General features: G+C 41.8%; 1 protein-coding gene across 4 annotated transcripts in view; it reads left to right on the forward strand.

Annotated features, from left to right (window-relative positions):
• Positions 1 to 228: 228 nt before the first annotated feature.
• The window catches only part of CUX2 (cut like homeobox 2), a 372,532-nt gene continuing 355,258 nt past the window's right edge, over positions 229 to 17,502 (forward strand). For all 4 annotated transcript variants that reach the window (XM_066603238.1, XM_066603239.1, XM_066603240.1 and 1 more), the window contains exon 1: positions 229 to 697. In XM_066603238.1, the coding sequence (XP_066459335.1) occupies positions 635 to 697 (63 nt within the window). In that variant the 5' untranslated portion in view covers positions 229 to 634. The remainder of the gene's footprint in view (positions 698 to 17,502) is intronic.

The raw sequence follows: 17,502 nt of genomic DNA on the forward strand, positions 1-17,502 counted from the left end.
AGGAGCCTCCAGTCCCCTGAGCTGTGGCTCACCTCCGGTCGTGGCTCTTCCAGCACACAGTGAAGATGCCTGCAGCTGCTGGGGAGAAGCAAGTGTCTTTTTAGCAGGCTGCACTGTGACTCTTCTCTGCTGCTGCAGCCCAGAACAACCCAGGAAAACAAGACTTTCCAGCAAACTCCAGCCTGGCTCCTCCCACTCCGGAGTCTGCTTCCATGGGCGTGCCATCATCGGAGGTCCTCGAGCCCGCTGGGATGTAGCCGGCACGGTGTGCTCGCCCCCCCACTCAGTGCCCCGCTCACTAGAGCGGTGTGTACGGGCTATACCAGCAGACGGCTCGGAAGGAGGGGACGATTCCTCATCACACAGCATCACAGAACCCACACATGTTCATTGAGTTGCACAGCCCCCCCTCTCCCCGCCGCTCTGGGTTTATCGATCCATCAGTGACGTCACTGTCGATAAGTTTTGCGGAAAAAAGCCAAGTTGTCACGGCTCAGTCCGAGGGCGACCCGGAGAGCCGCGCGGGAGGCTGCCGCAGCACCGGGCATGCCTGCCCCTCACCGGGAGTAAGAGGAGACCGCTCCAGCCGAGGAAGAAGCCCCACACAGACAATATCGCCTCAATATCCCCCAAGATGGCTGCCAATGTGGGATCAATGGTTCAATATTGGAAGAGGTTTGATCTGCGGCGGCTGCAGGTGGGTGAGTGGGGTGCTGGCACGGGGGCAGCCGGGTGATGGGTGCCCAGCGAGCGCTGGGTGATGGAGGAAGTGTTGGATTGATAGTGCATTAGGAATTGATCCTCTGGCTGCCTTTGTTCAGTTCAGTCATTGATCAGAAGCTATGGAGCTCAGTGTGCAGCCGCGGAGTGCTGTGCCGGGCACAGGGGGCACAGGAATGAATGGATGATGGGCACTTACATCCAGCAGCACTACCTGTGCACAACCCTGACAAGCACTTTTTAAGTACCTAGTAGTAGTAGTGGGGTCTTCAGGACCCTGGATGGAACTTGCATCACAGGGACTAGAAGTTGCTCACATAGGTCAGTGAGGGCTGTCCAGTATATATCATCAATGGTCCTGCCTATAGAGAGGGGTCATATGGGGTCACAGACCCCTCCTCACCACCCTGTCTGGCAGCACAACCTCATTAAGAAATCATTATTGTCTGGTAACCGTGACAGGTGAGTCGTGACAGCATGTATGTAGAATGCTGGTGTATCATGTCCTCCCATGACATGCTCCTTCTAGGCTTGAACTTCCATCCCTCCTTGGAGCAGGTGCTGCTGGCTTGCTGCATAGGAGCAGCTTTCATCAAAGTTACCTGCTGCATGAAATGCTCAGTGCAGACAGACCCCAGTAGTGTGTGCCCCTATGTACACAGCATGGTGCCCGCATCCTCCTATATACAAAGCATGGTGCCCGCATCCTCCTATATACAAAGCATGGTGCCCACATCCTCCGACTGCTTTCAACTTTGTCTGGACAGATGCTAAGCTGGCATGGTCCTGGGCGGGTAGTCTCACCGCTGGATGCTTTTTTTTGCTCCTGCTTTCTTCTTAGAAGGTGCTGAAAGGGTCCTGACTCCAGGGTACACGACCTGCCTATTGCATCGGGGAGCTGCTCCATTGATATTGAGCCAGTATAGGCTGCAGTTAATGTGGGGAGGGGGGGATTGATGTTCTAATATTGAAGTGCACCCCACTTTAGAATGTGCTTTAACTTCATGTATGGTAGTGGAATTACTCTGCTCATATGTTGTCTCAGTCTTTACAATGGTGCTGTATTATTCTTATATATACATGGATACTTTAGAAATGAATCTCCTTCCTTCCAACATCGTGTGATAGATTTGTTACATTGTAGCCTTATCTTATATTGCTGTGGAGTCAATCACTGGCAAATGTAGTTATATGATACAACAATTCTATATAGAATAATATGGGTATATCTATCTATCTATCTATCTATCTATCTATCTATCTATCTATCTATCTATCTATCTATCTATCTATCTATCTATCTCCTATCTATTTATATCATATCTATCTATCTATCTATCTATCTATCTATCTATCTATCTATCTATCTCTGAATCTCTCTCATATCTATCTATCTATCTATCTATCTATCTATCTATCTATCTATCTATCTATCTATCTATCTATCTATCTATCTATCTATCTATCCATCCATCTCATATCTACCTATCTAATAGATAAATAGGTAATCTCATACCTATCTATCTCATATCTACCTATCTAATAGATAAATAGGTAATCTCATATCTATCTGCTAATCACTGCAGATGTATTTATATATTTGTATATTTATAGTAATGTATATAAATATGCCGCTGTATTCTGTTACATTTAGCTACATTGTATTATTATTTCCATGTGCTGCAGTAGCTAAGTTTAGATAATAGGATCTTTGAATTCAGGGCATGCTTCTGAAGCGGGCATATAATAATATATACAGAGATTGTTATTTTTGCAGGGGAGTGCATTGTTTTAATTGTCTTCCTACACTGTGCTGGGAAATGGTAACTGTATTCCCTGCTAATGTTTGTAAATCAGACCTGGGCATTCTCAGGGCAGCGACTCTTTATTTATGATTGATGTTGTGTAACATAAGGAATGACAAGAGCATGGCAAACAGATATGTGAGAACGCAGGAGCAGGTTCAGATGCACTCAGGGTTGGCTGCGATCCTCCTATTGTTATTCAGGTCTGGATGATTTCAGCTTGCCCTGGTATTTGGATTCATTCATCCCTGAATGTCAGTTAACAACATTTTCATTAAGCAACTAATATTCAGTGCTCTAACCTTTAGTCCTCTTGCTTTTAGCGCTGTGATTGGCTGCTTCTGTTTTTTAAGCTTCCTGGAGCTATACATTTTATTAGATTAAAATGACCCCTTCCAGTCGTCTTTGGGTCACCTAATTCTGCGTGCAGCTGTAGCGGTATTGGTCTGTGAAATTACCAATAAGCCTTTTGTTCTAACATATCTAAAGACAGCTGACCTTTGGTGTATATTTGCTTAATGCATATTGTATACAGCCCTTCCTAAACCTTAAACAGTGTCTGCACATATACTGGAGCACAGAATAATAACCTGCATTGTTTAATCTCAAACTGCTGTCTAGCTGCTCATTTACATGGATATTAAACTAGCTTATCCCTCTAGGAAATCAGAACATACAAATGCTTTAGAGAGGGACAAAACACACACAAGTTCTTTTTATAGAGCACACGGCCCTCTAGAATCAGCAATAATACATTGAGGCTTTTAGGAAATGACTTTTTTAATATCCCAGTATAAAACTGCTGAGGTTCATGAGTACAAATGGACAGCATTCTGCTGATGCGCCGCTGTTTTGTTGTTTATTAGAAGATTATTTTTTTTTGTTCTTTTACTAAGCCTGAGAAACAACACAAATCACCACTTTAGATTGATGATCTACGTAGGTTCTTGATTTGGTCTTTTCTCTATAGTCCATTAGACAAGCCAGTAAAAGTGAAACCCCTTAATCTGGCCCACCATAGACTGATTTTTTAGGCTGATAGTTTTTGATCAGGTTGATTATCAGGCTGTGTTGATGGTGATTGGCCTTCTACTAAGTGCTTCTGATGGCTCTTGTGACAAAGGTGTCAGGTAGAGGGATGTGGATCCACTTACCACACACTGGTTTGACTTTGGGTTGTCTCAGGTGACAACACCTGGGGAACCCTGATTTTTGGTATACTTACTTTGCTGTGGGGTGTTGAAGCCTTTACACACAGAGCTAGTCCTGGTAATGTGGCTGCTGACACTGCTGAGAGTAGTGGAAAAGCAGATTTGAGTTAGGGCTGACCGGACCAGGCTGGAGGTCAGGGCAGACAGCAGACAAAAACAGAGTCCAAAATACAGAGCCAAGGTCAGGGAGCACAGAAGTTAGAATGGTCAATAATCAGGCAAGGGTAAGAACCAGGAATGCACACAAACTGAGGCTTTGTCACAATGGCTAATGAGACCTATTGCTTAGGCATCTTCCATGGGGATGGGGGGAGGATACCTAATATAGCAAGGAATAGCTGGTGATCAGTGGGTGATGGGATTAGGGAGTACGTGCTGGTTCTTCAAGAAAAAGGGTGGGAGCAAGCGCAAGCCCTACAGGCAGAGGCCTGGGAGTAAGCAGAAGCAGAGGAGTGGTGCAGGATATGACAGTCGGCCGCATCTGACTGCAACCCCAGAAGCAGGGGAGCAGCAGCGATGCGCTATGACAGAAGAATTCACCCTGTACAGTGATGCCCACATGGCAGAGGTTCAAGAGGATGGGCAGATATGTCTTACGCAAAGTTAGGCATTTCGGTGTCTGTGGAAAGCTTTACCTAGATTTAGGCTTATCATGACCATATTTTCCTGACATTCCATCGGTATGCTACCTTCTGTAGTACAAATAGCCTTATTTAAGAGTGTGAGAAAGGGTATGTTTATTGCTGTATGGTTAACAAATTGGGTTTCCTCTTCAACTTCTTGAGCACAGGGGCACTTTGACCATTTGGATATTAATGTAGTACTTAAGGGCCCATGCTCAGACAGGGATGTTGGCCTCTTTAGTTACAACACTTCTTTATGCAAAAAACAAAGTCATAAGTGGTTCTCGAATGCAGTTTATTAATATAAACCAATGTATCAGACTATGTTGATTGATAAGGGGCTATGTTCTTTTATGCCTGGGGAACCTGTTCATTCTCAATCCACTATTGCTTAGCTCTCTTAGATTACAGTTGACTATAAAGTAGACATACAAAATTTGTCGTCGGATCCAGTCAGGCTGTCATGGCCCAAATGTGAAGCTGATGTGAACCAAAAAACCATAGTGCTTTGGATCATACCGCAGCCTCTTCAATGTATTTTTCATCTGACTCTATCTAACCCAGTCTTAAGCTTGTGCAAGGGAGAAGAAATGGAGAAAGTATGTGTAATATAGCTAACTGGAGGCACAGATCCACTGGGTTGCTAATGGACTTGGTTTAGGACTAAACCAAAGAGCAGTGTCTAAGGGTTCTTCACCCTTAATCCTTGTAAGACTTTGCCTCAGTGAATGTCTGTGTTGCTATTCCTGGAGTAGTCTCTGTTAGCATTGTGGTGTATACAGGCAGAAGTCACAAGTTGCGATACCAAGGCAGTGAGCAGGAATCCTATTCAGACGGTGCATGGGTCGAAGCAGGCAGAGTTTGAACAGGAGTAGTACACAAGAATGCAAGCTGGGTTGATACCAAATGGAACATGAACAAATACACCTTAACAGACACAGAAACCAAAAAGACTTTATTGCATAGGCACATAATGTGGGAAGGATCCTTAAGAATCATTAGGCACTTTGGAATTGGCTAAAGTCTGGAGTGATTAGCACAAATTTCTCCTTTTAAGATACTGCGAGCTGAAGTTCGTGTCCTACTCTTGGATGCCAGAGCAGCAGTGAGGAACAGTACTCTGGACATCTAGAGTGGTGAGCCAACAGATTGTATCAGATTAAGTCAGTATGGAAGGCTGAAAAAAGACACATGTCCATTAAGTTTATCCTATTATTCTGCAGTATTGATCCAGAGGAAGGTAAAACACCCCATGAGGTAGAAGCCAAGTTTTTTAATTTTAAGGAAAAATTTCTCCCTGACTCCAAGTCTGGCAATCAGAATAAATCCCTTGATCACCAACCCTTCTGATATAATATAGTAACTATAGCTATAATATGTAATATTATTATACTCAAGAAAGGCATCCAGGGCCCTCTTGTTCTCTTTTAGTGAGTTTGCCATCACCGCATCCTCAGGCAGAGAGTTCCATAGTCTCATTGCTTTTACAGTAAAGAACCCCCTTCTATGTTGGTGTAGAAACCTTCTTTTCTCTAGATATGGAGGATGCCCCCTTGTTACAGTCACAGTTTTTGGTGTAAATAGATTGTGGGAAAGATCTCCATATTGATCCCTGATATATTTATACATAGCTATCTTGCCCGAATGGTCTTTTTTTAATTAAACTAAATAATCCCAATTTTGATAACCTCTCTGGGTATTGTAGTCCACCCACTCAAGTTATTAATTTAGTTAGTTGTCTGCTTTTGAAGCTACTCAAACTCTGATATGTCTTTGAGTACCAGTCCTCAAAGCTGTACACAATATTCCATGTGTCGTTTGACCGGTGATTTGTAAAGAGGAGGGATAATGTTCACGACTTACCGGCCTATAGTTTCCAGATTTGCTATTTGACCACTTTTTGAATATTTGTACGACATTTGCTATGTGCCAATCTAAACCTTTTATTTCTGTAAAATCTGAACTGCTCACAGTGAGTATTTAAGATGCTTTTAAAATTTCACATTTAGTGTCTTTTCTCTTATTTTTGAGGACATTGTCCCAGTCAATAAGTTTAAGGGCACTTCTAAGCTGATCAAACTTTGCCTTCCTAAAGTTTAGTATATTTGTAGCTCTCCGATAAGACAAGTTGAAATTTATTATATTACCGGTATGATCACTATTAGAGATGAGCGAACGTACTCGGTAAGGCCGATTTCGCAATCGAGCACTGCGATTTTCGAGTACTTCACTACTCGGGTGAAAAGTATTCGGGGGTGCTGTGGGTGAGCGGGGGGTTGCAGAGGGGAGTGGGGGGTAGAGAGAGTGGGCTCCCCCCTGTTCCCCGCTGCTACCCCCCGCTCCACCATGCCACGCCCCGCCCTCCGGCGACCCCGAGTACATTTCACCCGAGTAGTGAAGTACTCGAAAATCGCGGTGCTCGATTGCGAAATCGGCCTTACCGAGTACGTTCGCTCATCTCTAATCACTATTTCCCAGGTACTCCTCGACCTGCATGTCTGTAATTTTCTCAGGTCTGTTTGCTAATATTAAATCCAAAATGGGTCCTGTACAAGTTGGGAAAGATAATTCTTTTTAGTTATTGATAGAAGATTGTTACCCTTATGAGATCTGCAGCTTTCAGTTTCCAAGTTTATATCCAGATAGTTAAAGCCCCCCATAATAATTACCTCGTTGGGATTGCCAGGCTATATGACAGATATGATTCGAGAATATCTGTTAGGGTTCTGCTTGGAGTTACCAATCTCCATAGATTGATCACGGTACTTAATTACGCCAGGACCAGGCCACAAAGTATTATGAAATCAGCAGGTAGCTCTTGGGATATGGAGAGGACATCAGGCATGTTATGAATGTTAGGAGTTGGTTTAGATCATTGGCAAGGTTTAAAACAAATAAGAACATATCTGAGATTCTGACGCTTGCCTCAGGTGCTGATGCAAGATGAAATAGGAACGTGGGTTTGAGGATCTTAAATTCAAAAATCACATAATTGGGAGTTAAGAATGATAACCACCTATTTATCAAGCTTTATCAAGATAACATCTATCCTATTATCGAGAAAATAGGAAAAGAGTTGAACCAGTGGAAATATCTTCCACTCCTTGTGTTCGGCAGAGTAAAGTGTACAAAGGCTTCTATATCCACACCAATTGCTGACCATCGTCGTAAGTACAAAGATATTATTGTGATAAATTCAGCATTTTCAGTTTCATTACCAAACAAGACGTTCTAATTTAAGCTGTTTATTTAGATGCGTGTACAACTGGCTTTCTAAGGGGAATGTTTACATTAATAATGAATTAGAAGAAAAAATAAAAGAACACTAAATCCAGAAATGACAAAAGTACACAGGAGATAATCTTGGCCACAGTTTTTTTGGGAGAATTTTCCTCATGTTCCTGAAACAGTCTTGTAGAAATTCTTTAGAGAATATAGGCTTAATCTCCTTTAGGATCTGTTCCGTTTTCACCTCGAGGCTGAGGGTATGGGGCTTGGCCTAGGAGCTGGGGCTTACCTATATTTTTGTCATACTCTGGAAAGGACAGTGGGAGGAGGCTCCTGCTGCATCCAGTTGTCTTACAGCCAAGCTGGACAATAACACCTCGTCTGGATCGGACGTAATAGTTGTCCAAAAGGACGGATACACACTCTACATGAAAAGTTGAAAATGACAAAACAAAGCCGCAGGGAATGGGAAATCTCACTCTAACATACTAATACAGAGAAAGTATGCCTAAAAGCAGGTTGGTTGCCTTGACATCTGGGACCTAGGAGCTACAAAGTCTGTCCCTACATGGAAAAAGGGGTGACAATTGACTGATGTTACATAGCAATTAATACGGCAGCACTAGAGAGCAGATGGAAAAATCTCCAAGAAATAAATCTTAAGACCAGGCACTTAACTGGCAAAGGATGACACTCAGAGGACGTGAATCGGACCAGAACTTCTACCTTATAGAGGAATAACTGGTCCCCTCTGAGACGAGGGTTCAGAATTTATATACCACAATAAAGGTTGATAGGCCAGCTGGGAAAAGAAGCTCTCTGCTGACCAATCAAACCCCACATAGCATATACTGTAGATATTAACATGTTGGCACCCATCGCCGAATGAGGGTAGTGAGGAGGAGGACGAAAACATGGATGATCTCTTGGGACACATAGAGAAGATTTCGTAAGGGACCTTTCACATGTGCAGAATATTTCTACAAGACACATCTAAAGACACAGCAAATTTTAGACCAAAATCTACAGGTTTGGGTAAAATTAAAGCTTGTGTAAATAAGGATATGGGTAACTGCAAAAAGGAAGAATTGGTTAATAAAATATTTTTGACAGAATAGATTTTTTTTCTATATGTGTACAAGGGACACATATAAGCATTTCACAGGTTCTTTTTAGAACCCCAGACTTCAATTTTTACAGAATCATTGACAGAAATGTTATTTCTACCCACATTGACTGGGATGTATCCTTCGTGCATCCTATAGTCCATAGAATAAAGTAGCTTGCCACACCATACTAACAGACAATCTGGCAGAGAAGGAGCAGTATAAGTGCAAACAGAGCCATAAGAAATCCACGGCAGAATCATGTCCTACTGGGGATTTTTGTATCCTTACAGGAAATGATTTCTGGGAGAAAGTCTAAAAAAATGAACTCTGATCCAGAAGGAAGAAAACTGTCTCTCTGGTACCATATAAAAAGAAATAATTAAAGGGAACCTGTCACCTGCCTAATGCACTATGTACTAATTTATGGTGCTGTCAGGTGAGGAGACAGGGAGCCGGGTGATGTATTTCTTATACTCACCCATTCCCACAGTGCTTCCCTCTGAAGTCCGTGCAGCGCACAAAAATCGGAGTCTTCTTCAGGTTGCCGTGCGCTTACTCTCCCATAGACTTGCAGAAAGTCCGATTTTAGTGCACCGTGAGAACCTGGGAACTGGTGAGTATAAAAAATACATCACTCTGTCACCTCGCCTAACAACACCATAAGCAGGTAATAGGTTCCCTTTAATGGTGTTACTATGTATGTGATGTTCTGTAAAATCCGGACAGGACAATTGTTTCCTTCCATTCCTTAAATATAATATCAATCAAAATATTATAAAGACGAAAAATTCTTTTTACAGCAGTTTTTTTTTCTATGTTTGGTATCATTCGAGTGAGGCTAAAATTTAATTCTAGCCTCGCTGGCAAAAAAGTAATGTGCTTTGTGCAGTCTGTGCGTGGCTGGCAATAACAAGTGAATGATCTGTTGATTGGGTGATAGCAGCATAGAGAGAATAAAATATGATTCATCTTAATTCCTGCAGAATCTGGATTACCATGTTTATTGCACAATAACAATAAGAGCAGCTCTTAGTCTCATGCTTCACTGGGCATACTAAGCATGCCATAAAATGGCAGTTTCCGAATGAGATAAGGTGCACATTTTGTATTTTCCCTAGAAGGAGCAAACTTGTTAGTCAATCACTTATAACTTGGAACTGTACTTTTCTATGCCGAAAGTGCTGCATAATGACCTAACATTACAAATGAAAGAAGCTAAAAAATGTAGAATTCAATGAAGGGTTACAATTTGAATCAACTGAGAAAGAAACCGTATGAAGAAAAATGTCATGGAGCAACATTGAGGAGAAGGGACGTAAAAGAGGACCTGTCACATCCCCTGACAAGTGAAGCTGGCTGCATACAAGGGATTCCGTCACTGTTTTTAGTTTTCTTTTGGCCCCTCTTTCTTTTAGTCCACAATCGCTCCCCTTAGTTTCGGAGCCTCACACAACTGAATTGTCATGTAGGGAATCTCCACCGCCCAGTGTCAACCAGACTTAAAGGGGTTGTCTCGCGGCAGCAAGTGGGGTTATACACTTCTGTATGGCCATATTAATGCACTTTGTAATGTACATCGTGCATTAAATATGAGCCATACAGAAGTTATTCACTTACCTGCTCCGTTGCTGGCATCCCCGTCTCCATGGATCCGTCTAATTCTGATATCTTCTTGCTTTTTTAGACGCGCTTGCGCTGTGCGGTCTTCTCCCCTTCTGCTCGTTCCAGGCACGAGCGGTGTTCTGGCCCCGCCCCCCTTCTACGCGTCATTGCGTAGCTCCGCCCCGTCACGTGTGCCGATTCCAGCCAATCAGGAGGCTGGAATCGGCAATGGACCGCACAGAGCCCACGGTGCACCATGGGAAAGGACCCGCGGTGCATCGTGGGTGAAGATCCCGGCGGCCATCTTGGTGAAGGAAGAAGGAAGACGTCGCAGAGCGGGGATTCGGGTAAGTAATATGTATTTTTTTTTAACACATCCCTTGTGGTTGTCCTGCGCCGAACGGGGGGCCTATGGAAAAAAAAAACGTTTCGGCGCGAGACAACCCCTTTAATAGCCGTCTACAAATATCTGAATGACTGTCACAGTGCAGAGGGATCAGCCCTATTCTTATTTGCACAAGGAAAGACTAGAAGCAATGAGATGAAACTGAATGAGAGGAGATACAGATATTAGAGAGCACTTTCTGACAGTGAGGGTGATCAATGAGTGGAACAGGTTACCATGGGAGGTGGTGAGTTCTCCTTCAATGGAAGTCTTCAAACAGAGGCTAGACAAATATCTGTCTGGGATGATTTAGTGAATCCTGCAATAAGCAGGGGGTTGGAACAGATGACCCTGGACGTCCCTTCCAACTCTACTATTCTATGATTTTAACCAACCGTCAACCTAGACATTGTTACCACCTACATGATAATTGACTAGTTTTTAATTCAAAACTAACAGGAGTGATTGTGGGTGAATGGGGAAAAGGGGCTGGAAGAAAAATAAAGAGTGGTGGAATCAGCGAAGAGTTGGCGGTAAAAGTACAGTACTGTGTAAAAGTTTTAGGCAGGTGTGGGAAAAAAGCTGCAAAGTAAGAATTGTTTTGAAAAATAGAAGGCACCTGATTTTCTCCAAATTTACTCTGCAGAAGGACAACGACCCCAAACATACAGACAATGTCATTAAGAGCTATTTTCACGGAGAACACAGAGTCCTGGAAGTGATGATATGGCCTCCACAGAGCTCTTATCTTAACATCATCGAGTGTATCTGAAGAGACAGAATGATGTGAGCAAGCACCATCCACAAAAGAAGTGTGCTTGGTTCTCCAACATGTTTGGAACAACCTCCCTGCTGAGTCCATTCAAAAACTGTGTGCAAGTATATGTAGAAGAATTGATGCTGTTTTGACGACAAAGGGAGGGTACATCAAATATTGATTTGATTTACATTTATATTTTGTTCATTCACTTTGCATTTTGTTAACTGACAAAAATAAACTATTAACACTCTATTTTCGAAAGCAGTCTTATTTTCCAGCAATTTTTCCACATCTACCTGAGCCTTTTACACAGTACTGTATGAGTGACAGGTCCTCTTTAATAATATGTAGTTTGTGTTCTCCATATTGTAGAAGGATATTTTTTAGTATAGCACTCTACGTATGGAGATCGTACATGTTGAGTGACTTTATGCTTGGACTGATTCTGAGTAGCGTGTATAAGAACCTATTCTCCCTTCGAGCTGTGTTCACAATTCTGCAGGTTGCTAAGTTCACATCTTCTAACATTAACCTGCCTACACAATGTCTAAAGGACTTCCTCCACTGATCTGCTTTCTAAATGGGGTAACCTTTTTTTAATTGAAACATTTTTAATTAATTTTCTAAATTAAACTTTGACGATAACAAAGTTCTCCCCAGCCCAATCCTCCCCTTTCTTTATCTCCTCATCTCCCCTTTCTACAATACAAGAGTATTGGTATATACTGTGCAATAAAGATTCATCAAAGCAAATAAAAGTCATCTGTTTCTTCTGTATAGACGCCCAATGTGAGTATATAGAAAATACATAGACTATAATTCTAACATCTGTACATAAGCTACAGAAAATTCTTAATGACCTCTCAGTCCATGAGTTCTCAAGTTAGGATTAAGGCCATATCAGCAGCATATGCTTCAACAGTCTTTATTCATAGTAACCATCGAGAACAATTACCATAGTACATATTAAAGGTTTGATACAAAATCATCTGCTTTTCATTGGAATATCCAGTATCTATTAAGTATGGATACATTGGCCACAGTAGATTTGGTCAATAGATGTGATATGAATGTTAACATATTAATCCAACAAGCTCTAACAAGCAGAAAAAGCGGTCACTACACACATGGAGCCTCTGAGAGCCTCTTTATAGGCCAAGGGGGGAACCACTTTTTCGGCCCCAGGTGACAAGACCGTTCGTCTCATCATGCAACAACTCTTAGCATTTGCATATCTGTAATTGCATGCCGAGTTTTGTCACAAAATGACAACTCCTCCTAGGTGCGAGATAATAATGAAGTTTCACCAGCAGCACATCAAAAACCCCACTGGGGTAGGGTTCCTTAACGATGCAACAGTCACAAAGATAAGGACCATGTCCAGAAGTCAAATCAAAGAAGAGAGTGGGAGCATCAAACTGGTGCAATAATTATTTTCCAAGGTTTTATTCTCCCATAGCAAAAAGGTAATGCAGCAACGTTTTGACCTGCAATTAGGTCTTTGTCAAGCTTGATTTTTTTTGGCTGTATGTATGTATGTGTATGTGTGTGTGTGTGTGTGTGTGTGTGTGTGTGTATATATATACATATATATATATATATATATATATATATATATATATATATATATATATATATATATATGTGTGTGTGTGTTTCTGTGTGTGAAACGCGATGTGTTTCACTCAGAGGCAATTTGAAAATGATCTGTATAATGTTTTACAGGCTCTTTGGGGCCATCTTTCTCTCAGGTTGATCGGAGAGCGCTCTGTGTGCTCAGCTGAGAGATAACCGTGTATCACTGAAATTTTCCCAGATGTAGAACTAGCATTTCCTAGCCCCTCAGCAGGAACAAATGGTGTTATTCGTAGCTGTGATGATACCATTTGGGCCTGATAAGTGTGTTGAAGCTGTAAGTACTTATACAAATGAGTTTGAGGTAAATTAAATTCAGACTATAGCTGGCTGCACAGCTTGATCCCTTCATTGTTCATTAGTTAACTTATTTGCCTAAACCCTCCAAAAGCCAAAATTAGTAAGTAAAGTTGCTTATAGACAAAATAGTATCATTCGAAAAAATCGTTCAAATGGGCAAAAGTGAACAATAATAATCGCTCGGTCTAAATGTGAGCCAACAACTGAACGGCAAATGATAATTGTTCACTTTCCGTTCGTCGTTCATTTTATGCAGGCATAAAAATCATCATTGGTTCATTCACTTACTGTTCCTTTAAACGGCGCTCGTTCAGTCTTTCACATTTGCTTACATAGCGAATGTGAAAGACTGAACGATACTGAATGATTCTCGTTTCAATGAGCCAATGATGTATCTGCCTGTCTAAACAGGTTGCATGAGAGCATCACTCCCCTGTTCAAACGAGAATCGGCTCATCTAAAAGAAAACTAAATTGAGCTCTGGGAAACAGAGTATTCCAAATATGAGTATTCCATATCCCATCACTCCCATCAGCTTTCTTACCGTCCTCCATACCCTATACATAAAGAAAAAGGTTGGTAGGTGGTTTGAATTACATTTAAATAAATGGTCCTCCAATTCCTCAAATAAGTGAGTAGAATATAGGAACTGCTTTAACCTGGCAAAACTTACACCTTCCGTTTTCTCAGTTTTCCGAACCTTTGAAATATTGTAGTTGGGTTGCTAAAAAGTACAGATTAGGGTTTGGGACTGCTAAACCACCCTCATTCTTAGGTCTTTGCAATGTTTCAAGTTTAATGTGGGCTGGTTTCTTATGTCATATGACATAGCTACATAAACTTTCCACTTTGTGCAAAAATCAGTGGGTTAAACATACTGGAGAGTTATGTAACAACTAAAGCAACTGTGACATCCATATCATTTTAACCAGGTTTGCTCTCCTTGCCACTGAGAGAGGGAGCTTCCACCATAACTCTAATTTCTGCCTAAATTAAAGCAAGAGGGACTGAACTATAACTTCTCATGAACTTAAACACAGTTGGACACATTACCCCATAACATTTGAAGGGATGCAAACACATTAAAGGGATATCAATAAAAGTTAGTGTTAGATCAGGTTTATCTACTGGCATAAGCACAGAATAATCTAAATTTAATACCAGACTCAAATATGTTCCAGAATTGTTAATAACTGAGCCAGCTGTATGGCTGTATTAGGGAAATATTACATGAGATCACATAGGAGCCCAAACCTTTTAATGTCTACTGGTAGATTGGAGATCGGTCTATAAGAGTCTGGGGACAAGGGATCTTTACCTGGTTTTGGTATAACAATTATTACCACCTTCTGCATGGAAGATGGGAATTTCTGGAGTTGACTAACATAATTAAAAACTTCCAGCAGTTTTTGGAGCATTAAGTTCCCAAACTTTTTATAAATCCCTGTAGGAGGATCATCAGTCCCCGAAACATCTAGATATTTTCCTCTGCTTTTCAATTAAGTAAAAATATCCAATTTAAATAATTAGAAATATGATTTGTGGTTCTCTGAACTCTGGAGGAGTATAAAAAGGCAGAAAAGAAGTTTAATATATCCATTATTCCTTTAGGGTCCATACAGATGCTACCTGTGTGATCATGGAGTGTTGTGATGTAACTGGTTTCCATTTGGGCTTTAGCTATGGTAGCTAACATGTGCCCTGTTCTTTCTCCGTCTTCAAAGATGACTTGTCTAAGGAAACTGCATTTATTAACTGCCTTTTCTAGAGCATATTGGGTCATTGTCTCTAGGACTTCTTTCCAATGTACCATAGCCAATGGGTTACTATTTTGTACAAACAGACTTTCGATGTCCACCAGCCATTTCTGTAATGTCAGTCCTAATTGGTGCCTTTCTTGTTTTGTACGGTGGATAACTTGTATTAGGATACCTCTGAAGTATGCCTTCATTGTATCCCGATTCCCAACACCAGTAGAGTTCCAATTTTAATGTAAAAAATTCAATCATGGCTCTTGTATACAAGTACAATCCAGCACACTAAGCCAGAAGGGATCTAATTTCTCCAGTTTATCCTCGGCTAGATCATTCCTGGGGCGACTAGATCCAGTCAGGGACGACTGATCTGAAACTTGGTGGGAGAGGTATAACAATAATTTGCTATTTATCGCCAAATCAAAGTGTGATTGTACTCCGTAAGAGAAACCAAGTAATCTTGTAGATATGATGCCTTTTATTGGCTAACAAAAATACATGATGTTACAGCAAGCTCTCAGATCTTCTATCGATGCTTCATCAGGCTAGAATGGAACTGGTTTGGATTGGGCACATTTATATATCTCATTGAGAACAATCACACTTTGCTCTACTGGCTAACACGGTACCAAACCTTTTTTCCTTTCGCCAAATCAATACATGATAGCGATTGATAAGTGCTTAGAGTGGTAAGAGTATTGTTTTACTTCACTATTTTTGATTCTCCATATGTCTAGGAGAACAGTTTCCTGCAAAGTCATCCTGTAGGTGGTTAGTGTGCTTTCCACTGGAGAACCATATATACAAACGTTAGCCCAAAATGGAGCTATTACAGAATTAAAATCTCCAAACAAAAGTATTGGTGTGTCTGGGATATATGTTTCAAAATCCAGGACCTATTTAAGGACCATACTAGTGTAAGGAGGAAGGATACACAGTGGTACTATAGTGTACATAAATTGGAAAAAGTTTACAATGCAGTGAATGAACCGCCTCTCCGCATCAGTCATAGAAAAACATAGTCCTGTGATTATTCTTTGAATTAAGATACTTACCCCTCTCGAGTAGCTAGTATGTACTGCATGACAGCTGTGACCCAGCCAAGGTTTGTTAAGATACTATATGGTGTCTTGTGTAAGGTGTATTTCCTGAAGGCACAGGGCTGCTGGGAGAATGTTTGAAAAACCGTGCATTGTTTACATGAATCATGGAAGGCTCAAACATTCCAAGACACAACATTTTTTTCAGCCATTGTCCCCTATTACACAGTATGGGTCCTTTTATATGAACCAGATTCTTGGCCTGATGTAATTCCTTTTCTGAATTTCTGCCGAAAAAAACTAGAAGAAAAGATATATTTGGTCGTCAGTATTTTTTTCATGCCCCATGCTTTGTCTAGGATAATGTCTCTATTGTTGAAATGGAGGAGTTTTTATTAAGACAGAGTGGAAGACCACCCGGTGGGGGTGGTCTCCTTGGTACTCCATGGGCTCTTTCCACCGCATAAACTGGTGTCAGAGCTTTCCTTCCCAGAAAGGTTAAGCTATAGAGATGAGCGAACACGTTCGGCCCCGCCCCTTTTTCGCCCGAACACCGAACTTTGCGAACACTTCAGTGTTCGGGCGAAAAAAGTTCGGGGGCCGCCGTGGCAGCGCGGGGGGGTGCGGGGGGGGAGAGGGAGAGAGAGAGGGCTCCCCCCTGTTCCCCGCTACTGCCGCCCGCGCCGCCGCGCATCTCCCCGCCCCCCGGCGGCACCCGGACCTTTACGCGCGAACACTGCAGTGTTCGGCAAAGCCGGTGTCCGGGTGCGGATGTGTCCGTAACGGACATGTTCGCTCATCTCTATTAAGCTACCATTTTTCAAGAAAATCCAATTAGTTAGTTCTCTGCTTCTTTCAGAGTTCCTCTATATGTATATTATGTCTTTGCGACCTATTTTCTAGGTAATCCGCTTTATTCCGTAAGGCAGTGATTGTTTGATTACGTCTGCAGACATCTCATTGTACAGGGACCATCTGATCCTCCACTTCACTAAAGTGCCATTTACTTGGGATGATTAGCTCTCAAAATGCCAATAAAAAAAAAAATGCGATAATTGTTATGTCTAAATGCAAAAAAAATTGTTTACTTTTCATTATCGCTGGATTGCTGACTTTTTACTGTGTGTAAACGCTCCCCTATGTTTAATAGATCCCACTTGCAGAGTAAAACCGCCTGCACACGAGCGTTCCGGATTCCGCTAGCGGATTTTCACGCGCGTATGGTACCTAAATGTGCTTGCGGATAGGTGCGGATGCGTGAAAAATCACGTGCGGATGTGCTGCGGAAAAAAACGCGCAGAAAAACCTGCAGCCGCCCCTTATTGTAAAC

The sequence above is a fragment of the Eleutherodactylus coqui genome, chromosome 5 (assembly GCF_035609145.1).
Source record: "Eleutherodactylus coqui strain aEleCoq1 chromosome 5, aEleCoq1.hap1, whole genome shotgun sequence".
NCBI classification, from domain to species: domain Eukaryota; kingdom Metazoa; phylum Chordata; class Amphibia; order Anura; family Eleutherodactylidae; genus Eleutherodactylus; species Eleutherodactylus coqui.